The sequence below is a fragment of the Chlorocebus sabaeus genome, chromosome 17 (genome assembly GCF_047675955.1).
Source record: "Chlorocebus sabaeus isolate Y175 chromosome 17, mChlSab1.0.hap1, whole genome shotgun sequence".
Classification (NCBI taxonomy): domain Eukaryota; kingdom Metazoa; phylum Chordata; class Mammalia; order Primates; family Cercopithecidae; genus Chlorocebus; species Chlorocebus sabaeus.
Genome location: NC_132920.1, coordinates 38,329,143 through 38,351,603, shown reverse-complemented (window position 1 = coordinate 38,351,603; position 22,461 = coordinate 38,329,143). Strand labels below are relative to the sequence as shown.

General features: G+C 43.9%; 1 protein-coding gene and 1 non-coding gene across 7 annotated transcripts in view; one reads left to right on the top strand and one right to left on the bottom strand.

The window, feature by feature from the left end:
- BTBD9 (BTB domain containing 9) overlaps positions 1–22,461 on the top strand; it is a 469,792-nt gene that overhangs the window by 435,415 nt on the left and 11,916 nt on the right. For all 6 annotated transcript variants that reach the window (XM_007972737.3, XM_038005643.2, XM_038005644.2 and 3 more), the window contains one exon: positions 15,399–15,477. In XM_007972737.3, coding sequence (XP_007970928.1) covers positions 15,399–15,477 — 79 coding nt within the window. The remainder of the gene's footprint in view (positions 1–15,398; positions 15,478–22,461) is intronic.
- On the bottom strand, positions 344–415 carry LOC119626871 (small nucleolar RNA SNORD45). The gene has a single exon (XR_005243064.1). It is a non-coding gene; the product is annotated as a small nucleolar RNA SNORD45 (small nucleolar RNA).

Genomic DNA, 22,461 nt, shown 5'->3' with positions numbered 1-22,461 from the left:
TTTCCTCCAAGGTCTCAGTGTAATTTTATTTTATTTTAAATGTTTGTTTGTTTGTTTGTTTGTTTTTGAGACAGGGCTCGCTCAGTCGCCCAGGCTGGAATGCAGCAGTGCAGTCACGGCTCACTGCAGCCTTGATCCTCCAGGCTCAGGTGATCCTCCCACCTCAGCCTTCCAAGCAGCTGAGACTACAGGCATGTGCCACCACACCTACCTAATTTTTTATTTTTTGTAGAGACAGGGTCTCACTATATGCCCCAGGCTGATCTCTTGAACTCCTGGGCTCCAGCAATCCTCCCGCCTTGGTCTCCCAAAGTGCTGGGATTACAGGCATGAACTGCTGCACCCAGCCTCAGTGTAATTTTAGAACTCATATCAACTTTGGGTTCAGTTAATACATGCCATTACATCATTGACCCCATTTTCTTTTAATACAGATTTTTCTGTACCTGGGAGATCTCTTGCATTTCCTCCCTCTCCCCATCCCCCACCCCCCAGCTTATAGTCCTTCATTATAAGGATAAGGATCTACCATAATTTACTTAGCCAGTCCCCAGTGATGAGCATTTAGGTTGTTCTCTTGCTGTTCAAATGATGCTGCAGTGTAATCCCTATTCCTTCTTCTTCCCTATGCTGCAAACACATCATATGTTAAAGTAGTATAAGGGAATTGCTAGCTCTAGGGGTATGTGCATTTAACACTTTGCTAGTTGAGGGTATGTCAACTTGTACTTCCTCTGGCAATGTGTCAGAGTGCCTGTGTCATCCCACCTTTTCCAATATAACACATGATCAGACTTTTAGATTTTGAGGTAAACATATTCATCTCTTTTAGACTTTTTTTTTTGGCTGTATCTTCATATTCTAAACTATAGGCTTATTCTGCTATTTCCTAATTACATTACTGGAGTTATCTATTGTGTTCCTATTTTGAAAGATAAGGATATAAGGATTTAGTTTCATTGCCCTCCCCGCTTGCAAGAACACACATGCTCCTGTCTGCTCCATCCTCTTGTTTAGTTAAATCACAATTTTTCTTTGTATCAGATTTCTTGTTGGCATTAGGATGACTATGTAACTATTGTCCAGAGCCAAGCCATGTAGTGTACTACAATCACCTTTTTTAAATCATTTGTTTTTCCTAGAGTTAAAAAGTGGCCAGGTACGGTGGCTCATGCCTGTAATCCCAGGACTTTGGGAGGCTGAGGCAGGTGGATCACGAGGTCAGGAGTTCAAGACCAACCTGGCCAAGATGGTGAAACTCCTAAAAATACAAAACTACTAAAAATACAAAAATTAGCCGGACATGGTGGCAGGTGCCTGTAATCCCAGCTACTTAGGAGGCTGAGGCAGAGAATTGCTTGAACCCAGGAGGAGGGTTCAGGCCTCCCAAGCTGGGAGGCAAGGTTGCAGTGAGCCAAGATCGTGCCACTGTACTCTAGCCTGGCAACAGAGCAAGGCTCCGTCTCAAAAAAAAAAAAAATTGCTTAGTTTTCTGTATCATTCGTTAATTTTCTGTGTACTATCACTGATTCTTCCCCCTAACTTTTGTAGAGCAACACAAATTCTCACAACCTGGCCTAACACATCTGGTCAATTAGTTTCTTTGTCTCCCTTGAGATGTTCCCATGAGCTGCTCACCTTCCCTCTCCAGTCTGGACTAGTTGTTCTGTGGGCCTGTTTTACGGCTCTCATCCTGGGACCTCCCACCCCATTATCTTAGGAATTCCTTTTGCCTTTATTCCATGTCACATTCTCTGTTTTGTGGATCCCGTAACTTTCTTTTTTTTCTTTGCTTTTTTTTTTTTTGAGACAGAATCCTGCTCTGTCACTCAGGCTGGAATGCAGCGGCACAGTTTTGGCTCACTGCAACCTCCGCCTCTTAGGTTCAAGCAATTCTTATGCCTCAGCCTCCTGAGTAGCTGGTAGTACAGGTGCGCACCACCATGCCTGGCTAATTTTTGTATTTTTAGTAGAGAAGGGGTTTTGCCATGTTGGCCAGGCTGGTGTTGAACTCCTGGCCTCAAGCAATAGTATCCCATAACTTTCTTTATCTTAAGTTAGTCCTTTGTTTTGGTGGAACACACTTTCTGGTAGTTTCTTGTGAATGCATTGGAGGTGAAGTTTTTATTATTATTATTATTTTTTCTTCACATAAATACAAAGAGAGGTTGCAGGTGAATTTTTTTTATGCCTGAATGAAAATTTCCTTATTCTGTTCTCATACTTGATTTACTTTGTCTGGGAATAGTCCTGTGGCTGGGAATGGTCCCATGGCTGGGAACTAATTTTTCCCTCAGCATTTGGAAGGAAGTGATCTATTATCTTCTGACCCCCAATGTTGCTTTTGAAAAATTCATGTGACCCTGATTCCCAGGTCTTTGGGATGACCTGCTTTTTTCCCCTCCAGAACTTTTAAGATCTTCTAAAGTTTCTTAATAATATACTTTGGTGTGGATCTTTTCTCATTTCCTGTAATGGCTACTTAGTGGGGTCTTTAACTTGGAAACTTATGTCCTTCATATCTGGGAAAATTTGTTGTGTGACTTTGGCAATTTCCTAGCTCATATTTTCTCTGGAACATCATATTTCTTACTGGAGCATCTAATTAGATGGTGGAACTCTTTGTTTGATTCTTTTATTCTCTTATACTTTCTCTTCTTTTTTTTAATCTTTGTAATTTGATTTGACATTCTGGGAAATTTCCTCAACTTAACTTTCTAACCCATTTGTTGAATTGTTTTATGTCGTTCCTAGTTTTAATTTACAAGAGCACTTTCTTGTTCACTAAATGTTCCTTTTTCATATCATTTTATTTATTCTTATTTCAAAGAGGTAATAATGCTTCCTTTTATTTTTCTGAGGATAATTTAGGTTTTTTTTTCTTTTTCTGAAGCTTTATTCTGCTTACTGAACTGTATCCATGTCCTCTGAGTTATTATTTTTCTCTATTTGCTGTTGGTCATCTTTCATGTTACAGTCTTTTTTTAAACATTTTAAACAGCTTTATTGAGATACAGTTCATATACCGTACAATTCACTCATTGAAAGTATACAATTGCATGGCTTTAGTATATTGACAGAGTTTGCATCCATCACCACAATCAATTTTTGAACTTTTTCATTACTCAAAAAAGAAACCACATACCCTATAGCCATCACCTCCCAATCCCCCCATTTAATTCCCCAGCTCTAGGCAACCACTGATCTACTTTCTGTCTCAATATTCTATACATTTCCTGTAAGTGGAATCATACAATACATGATCCTTTGTGATTGGCTTCTTTCACATAGCAGGTTCATCAGTATGATATTAATAGCATGTATCAAAATCTTATTGCTGAACAGTATTCCAGTGTATGGATATGCTACATTTTATCTATCCATTCATCAGTTGATGGACATTTGGGTTGTTTCCACTTTTTATTATGAACAATGCTGCTGTGAAGATTCATGAACAAGTTTTTGTGTGGACATGTGTTTTCATTTTTCTTGGGTATATATCTAGAAGTAGAATTTCTGGATCGTATCACACCTCTCTGTTTAACCATTTGAGGAACTGCCAGGTTGTTTTCCAAAGTGGCCACACCGTTGGACATTCCCACGAGCAGTATATAGGGGTTCCAGTTTCTTCACATTTTCATCGACACTTGTTATTATCTTTTTTTAATTTTTTCTTTTATTAATACATAGTGTTTTGCATATTTGTGGGCTACATGTGAATGTGTTTTACATGCATAGAATGTGTAATGATCAAGTCAGGTTGTTTGGGGTATTCATCATCTTGAGTATTTATCATTTCTATGTGTTGGTAGCATTTCGAGTCCTTTTAGCTACTTTGAAATATACAATATATTGTTGCTAACTATAGTCACCCTAGTCTGCTATGGAACATTAGAACTTACTTCTTCTATCTAACTGTAAATTCCTACCCATTCACCACCCCCTTTCTTCATGTCCCCCTCCCACCCTCATACCCTTCCTACCCTTTGGTATCTATCATTCTGTTCTCTGTCTTCACATTATCAAGTTTTTTAGCTCCTACGTATGAGAGAAAACATGCGGGATTTGTCTTTCTGGGCCTGAATTATATCGCTTAACATAATGACCTTCAGTTTCATCCGTGTTGCTGCAAATGACATGATTTCATTGTTTTTATGGCCAAACAGTATTGCATTATGTAAATATACCACATTTTCTTTACCCTTCTGTCCATTGATGGACACTTAGGTTGATTCCATATCTCTACTGTTGTGAATAGTGCCACATTCACCTGTGAGTGCAGGTATCCCTTTGGAATACTGATTTCTTTTTTTGTTTTGGGTAGATATCCAGAAGTGAAAATGTTGGATCATTTGGTAGATGGCATGTTTCCAGAAATTTATCCATTTCCTGTAGTTGTACTTTTAGATTTTTAAAAATTTATTTCTGACCTTGAAAAATAGTAGTCGTTTTTTGAGAAATCTTCACTCTATACTGTTTTCCATGGTGTCTGTACTAATTTACATTCTCACCAACAGTATATAAGAGTTCCTTTTTCTCTTCATTCTTATCAACATCTGTTATTTTTTGTGTTTAATAATAGCATTCTAACTAGGGTAAGATGATATCTCATTGTGGTTTTGATTTACATTTTCCCAATGCTAAGTGATATTGAGCATTTTTTCATATACCTCTTGGCTATTTGTATGTCTTCCTTTGAGAAGTGTCTATTCATGTCCTTTGCCCACTTTTTAATGAGGTTTTTTTTTTGTACATTCTGGATATTAGTCCCTTGTTGGGTGAATAGTTTGTGGATATTTTCTCCCATTCAACAGATTACCTTATCACTCTATCAATTATTTACTTTGCTGTGCATAAATTTTTAAATTTAATACAGTCCCATTTGGCTAGACCAATATCCTGAACTGATTTCCCTGTGTTTTCTTCTATTATTTTTATAGTTTCAGATCTTACATTTAAGTCCTTAATCAATCTTGAGTTGATTTTTGTAGATGATGAGAGATAGGGGTCCAGTTTGTGTATGGATATCCAATTTTCCCAGCACCATTTATTGAAGAGGGTATCCTTTCCCTGGTGTAAGTTCTTGGTTCCTTTGTCGAGTATCAGTTGGCTGTAAATATGTGGATTTATTTCTGGATGTTCTAGTATACTCTGTTGGTCTTTATGTCTGTTTTTATACTCATACCATCTGTTTTGATTACTATAGCCTTGTACTGTATTTTGAAGTCAGGTAGTGTGATGCCTCTAGCTTTGTTCTTTTTTCTTAGGATTGCTTTAGCTATACTGGCTCTTTTTTGGTTCTATTTGAATTTTAGGATTTTTTTTTTTTTCCTTTTCTGTAAAAAATGACATTTTGGGGCTGGGTGCAGTGGCTCACATGTGTAATCCCAGCACTTTGGGAGGCCGAGGCAGTTCATGAGGTCAAGAGATAGAGACCATCCTGGCCAACATGATGAAACCCCATCTCTACTAAAAATACAAAAAAATTAGCTGGGTGTGGTACCACGTGCCCATAGTCCCAGCTACTCGGGAGGCTGAGGCAGGAGAATCGCTTGAACCTGGGGGCCAGAGGTTGCAGTGAGCCGAGATCGTGCCACTACACTCCAGCCTGGCAACAGAGCGAGATTCCATCTCAAAAAAAAAAAAAAAAAAAAGACATTTTTGGATTTTTGGTATTTTTGATGGGGATTGTATTGAATCTGTATGTTGTTTGGGGCAGTACAGTCATTTTAATGATATTAAGTATTGTAATCCGTGATCATGAGATGAGTTGCCATTTGTTTGTATTCTCTTCAGTTTCTTTCATCAGTATTTTGTAGTTTTCCTTGTAGAGATTTTCCACCTCCTTGGTTAAATTTGTTCCTAGGAATTTTTTCCATGGCAGCTATTATAAATGGGATTACCTTCTTGACATCTTTCTTGGCTGTTTCATTATTGGTGTATAAAATGCTACTGAATTTTGTATGATGGCTTTGTATCCTGCAACTTTACTGAATTTGCTTATCAACTCTTAAGAGTTTTTTGGTGGAATCCTTTGGTCTTTCTGAATATAAGATGTCATCTGCAAAGAGGGAAAATTTGACATCCTCTTTTCCAATTTGGATGCCTTTTGTTTCTTTCTCTTGCTTGATTGCCCTGCCTATGACTTCTAGTACTATGTTGAATAGGAGTGGTGAGAGTGGGCATCCATGTCTTGTTCCAGTTCTTACAGAAAAGAATTTCAACTTTTCCCCATTCAGTACGATGTTAGCTATGGGTTTGTCATAGATGGGTTTTATTATTTTGAGGTATATTCCTTATATGGCTGGTTTGTTGGGACTTCTTACTATGAAGGGATGTTGAATTTTATTAAATGCTTTTCCTGTGTCTGTTGAAATGATCATATGGTTTTTGTCCTCAATTTTGTTGAACTAATGCATCACGTTTATCGATTTGTGTCTGTTAAACTATCCTTGCATCCCTGGGTTAGATCCCACTTGATCATGGTGTATTATCTTTTTGATGTTCTGTTGAATTTGGTTTGCTAGTATTTTATTGAAAAGTATTGTGTCTGTGTTCATCAAAGATATTGGCCTATAGTTTTCTTTTGTTGCTTTGTTCTTATCAGGTTTTGGTGGCAGGGTAATGCTGGTGTTGCAGAATGAGTTAGGGAGTATTTCGTCCTCTTCAGTTTGGGGATTTTTTTTTTTTTTTCATTTTTACTTTTTTTTTTTTTTTAGAGACAGGGTCTTGCTCTGTCACTCAGGCTGGCATGTCGTGGCACAATCATAGCTCACTGTAATCTCAAACTGCCAGACTCAAGCAATTCTCCTGCCTCAGCCTCCCAAGTAGCTGGTATTACAGGCATGCGCCACCCAATTTTTTAGAATAGTTTGAAGCAGATTGGTATTAGTTCCCTTCATATGTTTGGTAGAATTTGTCAGTGAATCCTCAGGTCCTGAGCTTTTCTTTGTTGGGAGACTTTTTCTTACGGATTCCATTTCACTACTCATTATTGATCTGTTCAGGTTTTCTATTTCTTCCTGATTCAATCTTGATAGGTTGCATGTTTCTAGGAATTTATCCATTTCTTCTAGGTTTTCTAGTTTGTTAGCATATAGTTATTCAGAATAGTGTCTGATGATCTTTCGTATTTCGGTGGCATCAGTTGTAATGTTTCCTTTTTCACATGTAATTTTGTTAATTTGGGTCTTCTCTCTTCTTGGTGAGTCTAGCTAGCAGTTTATCAATTTTGTTTATCTTTTCTAAGAATCAATTTTCCATTTCATTGATCCTTTGTATTTTTATTTAGTCTCTATTTCATTTAGTTCTGCTCTGATCTTTATTGTTTCTTTCCTCCTGCTAATTTAGGAGTTTGATTTGTTCTTCCTTTTATAATTTCTTGAGGTACATTTTTATATTGTTTATTTGAAACCTTTCTACTTTTGGATATATGTTGGGGTCCGCGTGTTTCCTAAACAAAGGAATGAACACACAAGACAACACAAGACGAGACAAACATGGCAGCCGCCTCCAATGGCGCACTCTGCTTTATTTTATACAGTCGTTTGTGGAATGTTACCAAGTCACAAGACACATTGTTGTTTTTCTGACCTTTCCCTGACTTTCTGGATTTTCAAGATGTTTACACATAAACAAGCCCCCAGGATCTGCTGTTAGCAGCTGGCTCCTTAGTCCTCCCTGTAAACAGGGAAGGATCACCCTGCTTCGTTTGCGAGAGCAGGACTTATGGGGAACACCCTGCTTCGTGTAGTCCTCTACAGATACAGGGGCTTAAGTCTATAAACTTCCCTCTGAGTACTGCTTTTGCAGTTTTTTTGCAGGTTTTGGTCTATTTTGTTTTTATTTTCATTTGTTTCCCTGGAGAGGGCAGTGCCACCTTCAGTGACAGTGGCCTAGGCCTGCAGGTGGGAAATATCCGTGATGCTCTTACCTCAGCCCGTGCTCTGGTAGCCAGCACCTTGGTTGCCTCTCAGCCCTGGGTGCATAGCCTGTGCACATCTAAGCCCTGAGGATAGCAGGCCATGCTTCTCCTGACCTCAGGTCCAGCTCCACAGGGCTCCAGGACAGTGTGCAGTCTGTAGGGGCAGGCCCTAAAATAGAGCTTTGTTAGTGCCTTCACCCCAAGGTGGAGGACCCATGGTCACCCCTGCCTACATTTTAGGGGCAGCAGCCCAGGCTTTTCTTTCCATCATTCCCTTTTAAATGTTAGGCATTGTGAAAGCTGGCTGGAAGCTTCCAGTATACGGATGGGTTTGTGGGCTTCATTGAGGGCTGTCAGGCAGGGATTAGACGTTTCACTGGGATACCCCTGCCCAGCACACTGGTGCTTTCTGTGCCTTCTCCCTGGGATGCTCTTTCAGATCTGCATGGCCGTGTCCTCCAGTTGTGTAGGTGTTAGCTCATTTGTCACCTTACTGAAGAGACCTTCCCTAAATATGTTAACTAAAGCAATGCCTTCCTCCCAGTCTACTTAACACTCTTTTGTGTTTCTCCATAGCCCCTTTTTAACACTGTTAAATTTGTTTTTTTTTTTTTTTTTTTTTTTTTTTTCTGTCTCCTTCCCATTAGAACATGAGCTCTTTGAGGCCAGGGACTTTGTTGTATGCTAAATCCTCAAGGTCTAAAAATGGGCTTATTCCATAGTAAGGACTTGATTGATATTTATGGAAGAAAGGAGAGAGGGACAGAGAGAGGGAAGGTCATACAGTATCTGTAACTCTTTCCTCTTGGGCCAGTCAGCAGCTCCCGAAAGAGACTCTGCAGTCTCCTGCCTGGGATTTAAGACTGTATCACAGTGGCCTGAAAGCCAAGGGAGGGAAGGGAACTGGGGGGGTCTCACCATCTGGGATATGACTTCCATGTAACTCCTTTGCTCTCAGCTGCTACAGGATTCTACCCTCTGCTGTGCCTAGGGCCCTGGAGTTCAGATCTTCTCTGTTCATGATCTCCAGAGGGAAATGTGTGTCTCCTATCAAGGTGAAGGGATGGTTGTCCCCACTATGCAGGAAGGAAGGGAAGGTATTTGAGGAGTGCACCTGCTCCTTTTTCCTTCTTTCAACCAGTGTTCCTGGTTCAGCCCCCTGCACACCTCCACCCTCAAAAGTAGCTGGTCACTTGAGGACCTGAGCCTTTCTAGGGTTCTGTGGTGTGAATCCACTTGCTTTCTGTGTGCCTTCTCTCTGAGGTGCCGATACAGAGAGATGGTCATACCTCCTCATTCTTTCTCTTTGTTTTGTGCTCATGCATGTGTCTGCATGTATTAATTAATTAATATATAACACATATATTTGATGGGAAACATATTTCTTTACTGCCCTTTTAGTGGAGAGAATGCAGACTATGCCATGTGTTGAGTTTGCTGTGTTTACTTGCTAGTCTGGCCCTGGCCAAATACTTTCATGTCTCTGCCTCCCCAGTATTCAGCAGGTCTGCTGCAGAAAAGTTCTGATATGTGCTTTCTCTTTATAGCATGTGCAGTAGAGTCACATAACTTTCCAGATCCAAGCAGACTAGGCACCCTCACCCTTGCCACAGGATCCTGAATCTCCAGAGGAGGCAGATCAAGGCTCAGGACAGAGAGCTACTCTCTACTGAGCACTATAGTCACCCTTTCTCTCATCACTTATGGGCCTATGCAGTGTCCTTGTCATCCAGAACCACTCACGCAAACCCTGCCCTTGCTGATGGCAACCGTACATTCCTCCCACCCGGTGGCTCTCCTGTTCTCTGCTTCCTTCTGATGGTGACACAGCTGGCTGGAGCCAGCAGCACCACCTGCCAGATCCACACTGCTACTGCAGGACCAACTCCACTTTCCCCCCTAATTTTTATATTTGTAATTTAGCTAATTCCATCTCTGGCAAATTCCTGCCCACCTGAACACAGACACTGTTTTAATCCCTTTCTCCTCTTCTGTCTCTTTCTTTTTATTTATTTCAATAAATACATAAGAGAATGTTTAAAATACATAAGAGAATAAAAATAATATAACATTTCCTCACATACTTATCCCCAGAATTGACCATATTTAATATTTTTTGCATATACTTCAAGTCTTCTTTATTTTAATCAAAGAAATGAAACATTCTAGTTAGTGTTGAAATCTCCTTTGTTCCCCATCAGCAGTCCCAGTCCTCGCCCTCTCCTCAGAGAACAATCACTGTCATGAATTTAGCATCTATCCTTCCGGAATGTTTCACACTATTTTACAGACATGTATGTTTTCCTGAGTCACGCATACAGCTTAGTGTGTGTGATCCCATATTGTACATATTGTCCTCTGACGTGCTTTTGAGCAAGCCTTCTGTTTGAGATCTTTTTCCATACTGATCTTTTTGTAGAGAGAGCACCTGCTGAGCCTCTTTTCTTTCCAGTTTGCCATATGTGTGAATGTAAAGATGTGAAAGTAATAGCCAACAGTTAATTTGCTTTCACCACGTGCCATGCTCTTTGTGTTTTCTCCTTGAGTCCTCACAACCCCAGATGGTAAGTACTGTTACCACCCCTACTTCACTTGGGAAATGGAGACTTTAGCGGATGGTCACTTACCTGAGGCCACCTTATGATCTGCTCGTGTGTATGATCCGTATGGTTCTGGCCACTGGGATTTCTGGCCCCGGAGTCATGACACAAACACATAAATGAGGTGTCAGTAATGTTCTGGGAGTCAGCAAAATAAAACCCAGGGGACAGTGACTAGTCAGTGCCTTGGCCTCTGGATTGGTGTCTTCATCTTACCCTTTGGTGGAAAGAACCTCAGCTCACAGTCGTTAAATCTGGCTTCTGTTGCTGACTCTATCCTGACAGCTCTAGGATGTCACACAGATTGCTTCTCTTTGCCTCAGTTTCCTCGCCTCTGATGGGATTCAGATTGCCTGACTGCCTACCTAAAAGATTGTGTTGGGAACCAAATGAGATAGATCACGACTCGAAGACACTTTGTAAACCACTCAGTGGTGTGTTGATGGGAAAGGCTTTTAGGATGACAAACTTGGCCCGTTTTTTAACTTTCCCTATTAACAGACCGCCTACCATGTTCCAGCTACATCCCCATGATTTCATTTGCATTACAGAATTTAATCCTCATTCCTCAAGCAGCAGCTTTGGAAAGATGGTTTTAAATCCCTTGTTTATCTGGCTTGCTTAATTACTACTCTGGCAACAATATCTCTTTTTTTCCTTTTTTAAACTTCATATACATAGTATTTTAGCTTCGTTATGGGTTAAATTGAGTTTTGTGGGTGGGCCTGGGCACCCTCTCAAAATTTATAACCTTATTTCTATGGAAAAATTGTTTCCAAGCATCAAACAACCAACTACAAGGCAAGTTTTGGAACACCACTGGTTTATAAGTTGGGACCACTGTACTGTTTGCATTGTTCTCTAATGAGTTTGTGGAAGGAGAGCTAATCTCCCTGGTGAGATTACACACTTCTTAAGGAAGGGGCACTACATCTTGCACATGTCCTCCATAACACCCAGCAGATGCCAAGTGCAAGGATGTATTCAAAACATACTTGTTTAATTCTTCCAAAGCCCAGCTTCTTGTCTGCCTCCAAGACATGGGTGCTGATGGGAGTCGCCTTGGGTGCTCTAGGAACCTCTGTGGTAATCATTGAATCATATACTGTCAAACCTGACAACTCACAGATGAGACCCAGAAACACAGTGTATCTTGTCCAGACTCATTGGCTGAATGTAATTATAGTAGTAGTAACACTATCAACTTTTTTTTTTTTTAGTGTTTAATGTATGCCAATACTTTTCTAGATGTTTTACCTTTGTTAATGTATTTCATCTTTACCCAAAAAATTTAGGTAGTTATTCCTATTATTCCCATGTTACAGATGAAAAGACTGCAGCCTGGAGAGGTTAAGCAACTTGCTTAAGGTCCTAGAGCTGTTAAAAGCACAAAATAAAGATTCAAACACTGGCAGCCAGGGTTCAGGGCCCATGCTCTCCACCCCTGTGCCACATTGCCCCGAGTCCTGAGAGACCAGGAGGAAAGCCTGCCGTCTTGACTGTTGCCCATGGTCCTCTCCACTGGAATACTTGGCATAATAATGCAGTGCTGGCATTCTCACTGGCTCCATGCCATGTGATCTGTATTATTAAGTCCTTGGACAATAGGCAAGATAGGTACATTGTTTACTGCTTAAATGGATTATACATTCTACCAAGTTCAAACAGTACAGAACAGCACCAAAGTAAACTAAATGGCTCTTGAAATTCTTCCATCCAAAGCTAAAATCCGGACCAACATTTTAGCAAGCATTCTTACAGACACCTCTGTTTTAATACATGTGTGTATAGTTCTGCACTTGTGTGCATGGTGAAGAATAAACAAAAGATAAAAAATTTAAAAAGTAAATAAGTTTAAAGTTTTTATTAAATAAAAAATAATTAAAATTTAAAAATAATACCTATGTGTATAGAGACATATTTACAATTGGACATAATTGGGATCTCATTCTACATGTGTTTCTGCGAGCAGGTGACCGGTGTTATTTCTGTTAGCATTGCTTAAATGAGGAAAGTACACTCAGGAGAGGGTAACAGTCCATCCAGTCAGAGCCAGTATGGGGCTGGGACTTCAATCCTGTGTGGGTTTTTTGTTTTTATTAAGCTGTTTTGTTTTTATTAAGACCACAGTTATTTTTTGACATTCATTGCTCCTGTTCAAACACCTTCCTCTAAGTGCCCAGCCCTGGCTCTGAACTGGGCAGGCTGCCATGCCTCTAGTGGTCTGTTGTCTTTCCTGCAAGTTTTGCCTACTAGAGAAGAGATTCTGAGTGCCTGGTGAGCTGGAATATTTATGCAGCTATCAGTAAAGCCCAATAAACATGGCAGCCAAGCTTTTGCATTGACTAAACAATGCTGGCGTTTTTTGGCCCTGTGAAATCTCAGCCGAGGCAGCTCCTTTGAGGTTTCACAGTGATTGCAAATGTGGCACAGTCGTGGTGGTGACCACTCCAGTGCCACCTTGTCATTTCCCCTTCAAGCAGCCGTGGCAAGTTATTCTGAAGAAGTTCAGGGGAAATGGAATCTGATAGGGAGAGGGAGATGCTCATTTCCTCGTCCTAACCAAATTCCCTTACTACTGATACTTTGGTCTTGGAATTGGTATCCAGCTCTGCTGAAAATGAAATCATATATTCAACTCTCAGGCTGAAGTCCAGTGTGATTAGATATTAATGCAGTGTAATGGAGGATTGGTATTAAATCGAGACCTTCTGATCTCCTCAAATGTTCCCTCCCGCTCAGGCTGCTGCCCTGCCAGCCCTGCCTCCCCTGCCTCCCCAGGCAGAAGCAAGGGCAGTGGGGCCAGAGCCCAGAGCCCTAAACCCGCTGCAGAAGCCTGGCATAGGGAGAGGGGAGTGGAGGCAAGAGGAGCAGCAAGGGAGAGGGGAGAGAGACCCAAGTTCAGGCCGGCTCTCCCCAGGATGGCTGCCAGCAAGACCTCACTGCCTGGGTTCCTTGAACCTCCTCTGCATCATGGAGGGAGGAGTACGTGAGACCACAGGGCCATGATTCTGGGCCTGCCTTCACTCTCAGAGCTACACACATGTTGTTGAGGACCAAGAGCTTCCAACTGTCCAGAATCACTTGGATATTTGACAGGCATCGAGCTAGAAGGCTGAGAAGAACAAAATCTTTGCTCAGTTTCTTCCACTCCTGCCACCTCCCCATGCCAGTCCTTTTTGTGAAACTGTGACTGGAACCTAATAGCTGTCACCAGCTACTGTCACTCATCCTATTTCTGTTTCTCTTTCCTGGAGGCGTGGCCTGAGAAGCAGCTAGTAGGCCAGCTTTAGTGTACTCTTTAGCTTCCTTTAGGGACAGGGATGGGACTCTGATGTCCCAGTGTGAACCTTGGCCAGGGGCCGCTCCCTTCACTTCCCCCCACCTGCTGGAGGAAGGACATGAGTCTATGGTCAGTTCCACTGCTTGGCTGGCAAGAGAGAACTAGGCCTGTGGAAACCCCACAGGGTCTTGCAGGACCCCTGCCGGCCCACGGGCTGCATCCCATCTAGCAGACCCTCCAAGAGAGCTAGGGGTCTGGGAGGACAGCAGTCACTCACCAAGAAAATAGGGCACCAGCACAAGCCCTGGGCATGGTCAGATGGCGTCACTTTCATGTATGAATAATAGCATTTTTACGGAGAGAGTGATTTTTCTAACTCTGTTTCCAGAACACTGGTTTCAGGGGCACAGACTTTCCACACAAGATGGTAATGACTTTTTAATGACCTTAAGGGGACGGGTGTCCAGGCGGCAGTGAATCAATCTCAGTGGGAGGTTCATAGTGAGAGGGAAGATGGAACACCTGAAACCAAAGGGGGAAAGCAAACTGCAAATACATAGATATTTTCTTTGCTAACATTACTTGGTAATTAGACAATTACAGGAAACAGCTTCTCAGCAGCTGGCATTTCCACTGTGAGAGCGGAGGAGGGATGGCAACAACTGTGAACTCCTCACATTTATTACAGAAAATATGATTGGAGTTTACAGTCGTGGGTGCCGTGCACTCCTCCGGTACATTCTGATGAGCTGCTGAGCATTCAGCCAAGAGCAGAACTCCTCCTCTCAGGGTCCGCTCAGGCCTGCTCTGCTGAGTCTTCAATGAGCTGGCCTGGCCTGTGCCGATCAATGAGGAACTGCCTTTAAAATATCGGGGATGCTTTGGAAACCACCCAGACGGAGCCAGGCCAGTCTTGAGAATAGATGGTGTCGGGGGCGGCATTTTGGAAGCAGGGAAAGGTGGGGGTAGAGGCCTGTGGAGAACTTGCCAAAACCCCCATGTGCCATCACTCACATGGTGGAGTCAGAGGGTAGTGCAGGACCCCCGCTGCCCCAACCCAAGTGCTGGAACTCCGCAGCCCCCCCCACATCCCTGCCCTCTTCAAAACTCTCCTCCTCCCAGAAGCCTCCCGTGCTGAGGAACTGCTCCCCCTCAGATGCGTGTCTGACGAATGACTGAGGTCATTCTGCCAACAGCCCTGAGGCGGGCCCCATCATGGCCCCATTTTATAGATGGGGAAATGTATTTATGAACTCGTGCCACCGTGATTACATCTCTTTGTCCACACTCTTGTCCTAATGAGCCTGGTCTGCACTTTGTGCTTGTTTATGGAGGGCTTTGTAAGAACCCTAAGTGACATTCACAGATGGGGAGGAGTGTCTTCTGTGATGGGGTTGTAAGCTCCTGAATAGGGACACTGTGTATGACCTGCCTCTCTCAGCCATACATTAGGTGCAGCCCTGCCCCCAGCCCCTCCTACAGTGCAAGTCTCCGAGGACAGGAAGCCCTCCCTCGGTGGACATGACTTCATCAGCCACACTGTCAATTAACTGCACCGTCTAACCAGGCAAATGGTTGTTTCCTCTCCCAGGTCCTGGCAGTCAGTGAGTTTTGAAAGGCAGCCTGCCTCCTTCATCCGTATCGTTGGGACACACAACACAGCAAATGAGGTAAGGGTCTCTTTTCATGAGAGGTGCCATGAGATTTCCTGATGTACAGGTAAATGCTACCTCCTGAGTTAAGTGGAATTGTTTGTTCTGCCTGCTAATGGCCTGTTGTTCAGACAGCTTGGTACGGAGAAAGGCCTGCAATTGCACAGTGGGGATATCATTATCATTTTTTGATATCTCTTCACTGGCAAATGAAAGCCAGCTCCTACTGCTTTGCTAATTCCTACAGCTCTCTGTGGAATCGGCCAACCACAGACGCCTTGAGAGGTCAAATACCTCATCCCTTGTCTCTGAGTCCTCAGCCCTCCCAAATGACAGCAATTGTGTGAGGTTCCTTGCCCCTCTGAGCATGGTGTCTAGCAGGCGGCCGTGCTGCTGACCTGTCACTCCCTTGCTGTTTCATCGCCACACTGTGTCAAGCGTGTACCTCCAAAGAACCCCTGGTTTAAGAGAGGCAGCATAGGGAATGATGGGTTGAAATGCAAGAGGTACATGAGAAACATAAAAGTAGTAACATTTCTGCAATTCTACCTTTCCATGATCTTTCTCAGATGTATGCAGGATTGGCTCTATGGCGTGCCACCACAACAGTTGCATGGGACCCAGTACATGAGGTTTAATGCTCTGTGGCACCATCTTGAAATGCTTAGGGTCTTTTTACCTTTGAATTGTGTTTTATAAATGAAGCACCACAGCACAGTGGAACACACACCAGGACCTTGGAGCCTCAGCCCACACGCAATCCCACCTCCTGCCCCTTCCCACCTTCCTGCCATGAGCTCTCAGCCACCCACTCCCTGAGCCAGGATGCCTGGGTTCTGCTTGGCCTGCCCCTCCTCATCTCACGCATGATCACAGCCCTCTCCACCCCCAGCAGGGGCCCTGGCACAGGGATGGACGGGGCCAGAGTCTGGTGTGAGTCCTGAGCTCAAGTCACAGAATAGGGCCCTGGGTGCCTGTGAGGGGCTACACTGGCTGGGGGTGGTGGGGGGGGCGGGCAGTCCCTGTGCCCGAGGTAGCACATCATTAAGTAGCAGATAATAACTAGCGTGGCAGCTTGAGAGAGAGAGAGAGAGAGCCTAGATGAAGGCAGAAAGATTTCTTTGTGCTTTTTGAACACAGGGCTCCTCGTTTCCATCCAGCAAATGGGCCCTGTGCTCAGGATTCATGCATTGTCTTTATGGAATTAAAATTTCCCCAGAACACATCAAGGTGTTTCTGGTACTTCAAAAAGCATTTGTAAATGTGAAAATATTGTGATAATTTAAATTCATTTTGGCTTTGTATTGATTTAGAAGAAAAATGGTCCACATCGACAGTGTGTTTCTTGCAGAGAGGAGCTTGTAAACAGAAACCTGGAACTTCTCCTTTTGTCGCTTTATTTCAAAACAAACCTGAAAACTATAAAAGTAAACCAACTGATGTTTTCTAAAGAAAAATTCGAGAATTATAAACACTAGGTCATAAACAATTGAAATTTTTACATAGTAACATATTGAAATCGAATGAACTATGTTTCATTTGCAGTTCTTGCTTTTTATACAGTGCATCCCCCCCAAAATTTTAGACTGGTTTTTTTCTTTAATTCCTAAATGGAACTCTGAAATTTTGTATTACAACAGAAGGAATTCTCAAGTCAGAAAAGGCTAAGAAGCAGCAAGGCGAGTCTGCTCAGAGCCTTCTTCTAGGGCTGCCCTCGGTCCCAAACCTGTTTCCTCAGTGACCAAGGAAGAAGAAAAGCATCTTGGACATTTTTTTTCAAAGCTATTCTAGATGAAGAATGATTTCCCATTACAGAGCTCTGAAGTTGGAGTGTAAGACCTCTCTTTCATGATGAGTTTCCCAAAAATATCTGTGCAAGGGGCCCCGACCACTTTGGTGGAGATTGGACCAGCCATTTTAAATGGGTTGGATAGTAGGTCACTAGTTAACTTGTAATCCATCCCATTTGGCTAATGAATAACTTGCTCAGTTGTCTTTTTGAATCAGTTATTGATCGGCGGAAAAAAGCCTCAAAGTAGTGTTGCCAACTGGGAATTTTTTTTTTTTTTTTAAAGACAGAATCTCACTCTGTCACCCAGGCTGGAGTACAGTGGCGCAATCTCAGCTCACTGCAACCTCTGCCCCTGCATTCAAGTGATTCCCTTGCCTCAGCCTCCCAGGTAGCTGGGATTACAGGTGCCTGCCACCACACCCATCCAATTTTTGTATTTTTTTTTTTTTTTTAGGTAGAGACAGGTTTTACCATGTTGGCCAGGCTGGTCTCGAACTCCTGACCTCAGGTGATCCACCCGCCTCAGCCTCCCAAAGTGTTAGGATTACAGGCATGAGCCAGCCACCATGCTGGGCCAGTAAACATCTTAAGTCATAAAATACATAATGAACAGGATCTCATTCTCAGAGCACACAAAAAGGCACAATAAGCCAGGTGCGTTGGCTCACACCTGTAATCCCAGCACTTTGGGAGGCTGAGGTCACAGGTTCGCTTGAGCCCAGGAGTTCAAGACCAACTTGGGTAACATAGTGAGACCTTGTCTCTACTTTAAAAAAGAAAAAAAAAAAAAAAAGGCCAGGCATGGTGGCTCACACCTGTAATCCCAGCACTTTGGGAGGCTGAGGCCACAGGTTCGCTTGAGCCTAGGAGTTCAAGACCAACTTGGGTAACATAGTGAGACCTTGTCTCTACTTTAAAAAAAAAAAAGGCCAGGCATGGTGGCTCACACCTGTAATCCCAGCACTTTTGAAAGCCAAGGCAGGTGGATCACTTGAGGCCAGAAGTTCGAGACCAGCCCAGCTAACATGGTAAACCCCATCTCTGCTTAAAATACAAAAATTAGCCGGACATGGTGGGACGTGCCTGTAATCCCAGCTACATGGGAGGCTGAGGCAAGAGGATCGCTTGAACCCAGGAGGCCAAGGTTGCAGTGAGCCAAGATCGTGCCATTGTACTCCAGACTCGGCAACAGAACGAGGCTGCATCTCAAAAAAAAAGAAAAAAAGCAAGAAGAAAAGAAAACCAATTAGCAGGCACAGTGGTATACACCTACATGTAGTCCCAGTTACCCAGGAAGCTGAGGCTGGAGGATGGCTTGAGCCCAGGAGTTCAAGGCTGCAGTGAGCTATGATTATACCACTGCATTCCAGCCCTGGGCAACAGAGTGAGACCCTGACTCAAAAAGCAAAAAATGTACAATAAAGCTGAACTTTACTGGGCATCAAGAATATAGCAAACCTCAGAGAATGTTCTTTACTGCAGCATACTGGGTTCTGGGACATTATTTGAAAAAAGTCATAACAGAGAACAGTGGAAATGTGTGTAAGCCAGTATGGCAAAGTTCAGAGGCGTGAGGGACTGGGGTCACATCAGGGAAGGAGAATGACTTGGGCTGGTCAGGCAGGATTCCTGGGAGAGATGGCTCTAGAGGACATGACCGCATGGACGCAAGCACTTCATGGAGCTGGGGAAGGCGGCAGCATAGGACAGGAGGCTGGAGATGAGTGTGCGGCACCACCCTGATTCACAGTCCCATGGGAGCCAGAACTGTGCCATCAGAAACAGGGGTCAGGGCACCTCCCTCACTACAGAGCGTGGCCTGGAGGGCAGAGGATGCAGGGTTTCCTCCGTCTGTCCCTACTTATTTGCTAAGTAACATCAGCAGCTGTCTCAGCTGGCTATTCCACTGGCTAAAGTAGCACATTGATTTCTCACAGTCCCGGAGGCTGGGAGTCTGAGGTGAGGGTGCCACCAGGCTCTGGTTCTTGGTGAGGGCCGTCTTCTGGGTTCTGTCCTCACACGGCCCTCTTTGGTGTGTGCACTTCCACGAGAGAGGGAGAGAGGGCGCAGGCACAAGCACTCAGTCTCTTTTCCTATAAGGACACCAATCCCATCATGGGGGCTCCACCCTCATGACCTCTGCTGAACCTGATCACTTCCCAAAGGCCCCACTTCTATCCCATTCCATTAGGGGTTAGGACTTCCACAGAGGAATTTGGGAGGGACACAACCATCAGTCCATAACAGTGGCCTTCGTTTTATTCAGAGCCAGAGAAACACTGTGTCCCTTTAGCTACTCCGTGTTTGTGAACCCAGAGACTTTGTGCTAGCTTCAAAAACTATCGATGGAGTTGGTCTATGGCGTGGAAAGGTCTGTCTGTGTACGTACGATACAGGGAAATCTGGGTGAACAAACACTGCCGAATGGCGCAGGTAGGCCCGTCTTCTGCAGGTGCTTCCCCATCAAGAGAGGGGCAGGCAGAGCAGGGACTGGTCGGGAAGCGCAGCATGGAGGCTCCTGTGAAGAGCATTCAAGAGAAGACGGTGGCTGGGCAGTTCGGCAGAAGGCGGGAAGTGGCCTGGACAGTGTGTAAGTAGCAGCTGGCAGAGCGGCCGGCTGTTTAGAGAGACCTGAAGTCGTTCTTGGGGGCAGGAGCCCAGTGAGTTGGGCTCTGCACAGTGACCATGGAAACTGCCCCAAACTCCAAACACCCGGTGGCTGCTGGAATAGGAGGAGGCAGACAGCAGGCAGTGCGTGGAAGCAGGCCCCCCGGGCTGGCCTGTCTGAGCTAAGGCGGACTGGGATTTCTTGCCTGCTGTAGGTGTGTATCTGTCTTGCTCCAGTCGGCCAGGCCTTCCTGCATCCAAACGCTCATCCGTCTGCTGCATGCTAATTTCCCTGCTTCCCTCCCATCCGTCCAGCTCTCAGGCGACCATGGCCTCGGTAGTCTGTGAGTTTAGATTTCTTGATCACCTGCTCTGGCACGCTTCTGATTTTCTGTGGCATTCCGTCCCTCTCCTCTGGGAAGTGCACGTCTGCTACTGGCATCTGTCTCTCATCTGCCTTTGTGAGCACTGCAGCAACGAATTCATTTAATTTTTTAGCTACGTTTACAACTTCTGTCAATAAATTCCCCCAGTGCTAACCGCTTAAAGACTCCAGCACTTCCTTCTGTGACCCCCGTTCCTTGTGTACTCAGCATCATCCTTATCATTTATCTTAACTCCTCAGAGCACTCCACTTTCACTCCCCCAGTGTGTGCTTCTGTCGTCCTCTGCTGCCTGCTCGCCTGGCTCTGGAAGCTCCCCTGTGCTTGGCCCTTCTTCACCCTCGAACGCTTCCCCCCACTCTTTTGTCTTCCTCCCATGCTCAGCACTAGATGGCAGACAGATGTTGGTGTGTCTTTCAGCACATCCACCCTCCGCCTCCATTGTTTCCATGCACCTGATTCTCCCTACTGCCTGTGGCCAAGGAGGCCCTTCTCGACCATTTCCTCCGTCACTTTATGGTGGTCTCCGTTGCCAGCTTAGCAAGCTCTTGGTCATTCCTATGTGGTTGCCCGCCTGCCTTCAATGCTAATCAACTCTGAGCCACTGGGGAGACAGACGCTGCTCCTCTTCTAAGTCTCCTGTGTCTAAAATAAACTGGACCTTTTCAACAACATTACAAACATCGAGGAATCTTTAGTTTCAGCCCCAAAAACTGTGCTCAGAACCGCACTGGTTCTGATGTGCGGAGTCTCCAGCAACTCTTCCATTTCATGTTATTAATTATCTGAGTAAATAACAAAGGCACATACCTACCTCCTTAAAGAAACCCAGCTGGGAGTAAATAAGATCAAGTCTATGCACCCATGAAATTCAGTCAGTGGTATTCAAGAAATAGAAGTTATGCCTGTTTCTTTTTATGGCTTTTATGAAAACGTGGGTTTGAAAGTTCTGGAGTGATTTTTTTCTCAGTACGCAGGGAGCTCAGGGGCCCACAAGCAGTCTTGAGGGTTAAAAAGGACTGTAGGAAAAGGAAACTCTGCAAGGTGTTCGGAAAGACAGGGCTTCTGCTCACAGGAACCTACATGAAAGCTTTTACCAAGTCAATAACAGAAACTGAGGATGGTATTGACAGGCTTTAGGCAGCTCTCAGGTTCCATTTTACCTACTGAATTTATATAGTGAGGAGGGAGGCTGTGTTAGATTCATCTTTGTATCCCTGGCACCTAGCATGGTGCCTGGCACATGTAAGCATAGAGGACCTGTTAGCTGAATGAATGGGTGAGTGATCTGATCTGTACACCCATCTCTCCCTCTCCCAGTCAATCAAAGAAAGCAATAAAGGAAAAGATGTAATAAACCAACTTTTCATTATCGAGAGGCCGTGGCATTCCAAGACAGAGTTTCTGTAGTCATATGGAGGATTTTCTTAAACCAGAAACATTTGTAAATGGAAAAGTATGCGCACCAGATATCTCAGCATCTCCTAGCTTAGGACCCTTATAATAATAATCATTAGTATTAATTACAGTAATAGTAGCTAGTATTTGCTCAGCACTTACTGTGTGCCAGGTTCTCTTCCAGCCCTTTATTACATGATTTAATCCTCATATATGAAGTAGGTTCCACTCACCCTCATTTTAAAGATGAGGAAACTCAATACTAAGTGTTGGCAAAATTGTGGAGAAGTGGGCAGTTCTCCTCCAGTGCTGTGGGCGGAGGGACTGACCCTGTCACTCTGGAGAAGAGTTTGGCGTTTTGTCCTAAAGGAGCGTGTGCACACATTCACCCTATGGCTGAGCGTTCACTTCTATTCCTATGTGTATTCTCCGACAAAGCTCTTGTACCAGGTTAGGAGGCAAGAGTGAGGATGCTTTCACCGCAGCCTCGTTCATTCTGAACCCAACGGGACACCACGTCCATCCACAGAGGATGGATAAGCAAAGCACAGCATCTCATACAATGGGCTGCAGGGACTGTAGGTGGATGAACATAACAGCGTGTTGAAGGACAGAAGCCAGACACCAAAGAATATGTATACTAGGATTACATTCATGGAAACTTCAAAAGCAGGCAAAGTTTAACTATAACATTCATGCATACACAAGTGATAAAACTGCTATGAAAAAGAAGGCAAGGGGATGAATCTTATCTGAGCCAGAATTGGGGTTTCCTCAGTGAGGGGGAGGCACCACTGTTTCTTGCCCCACATGGTATTTTTA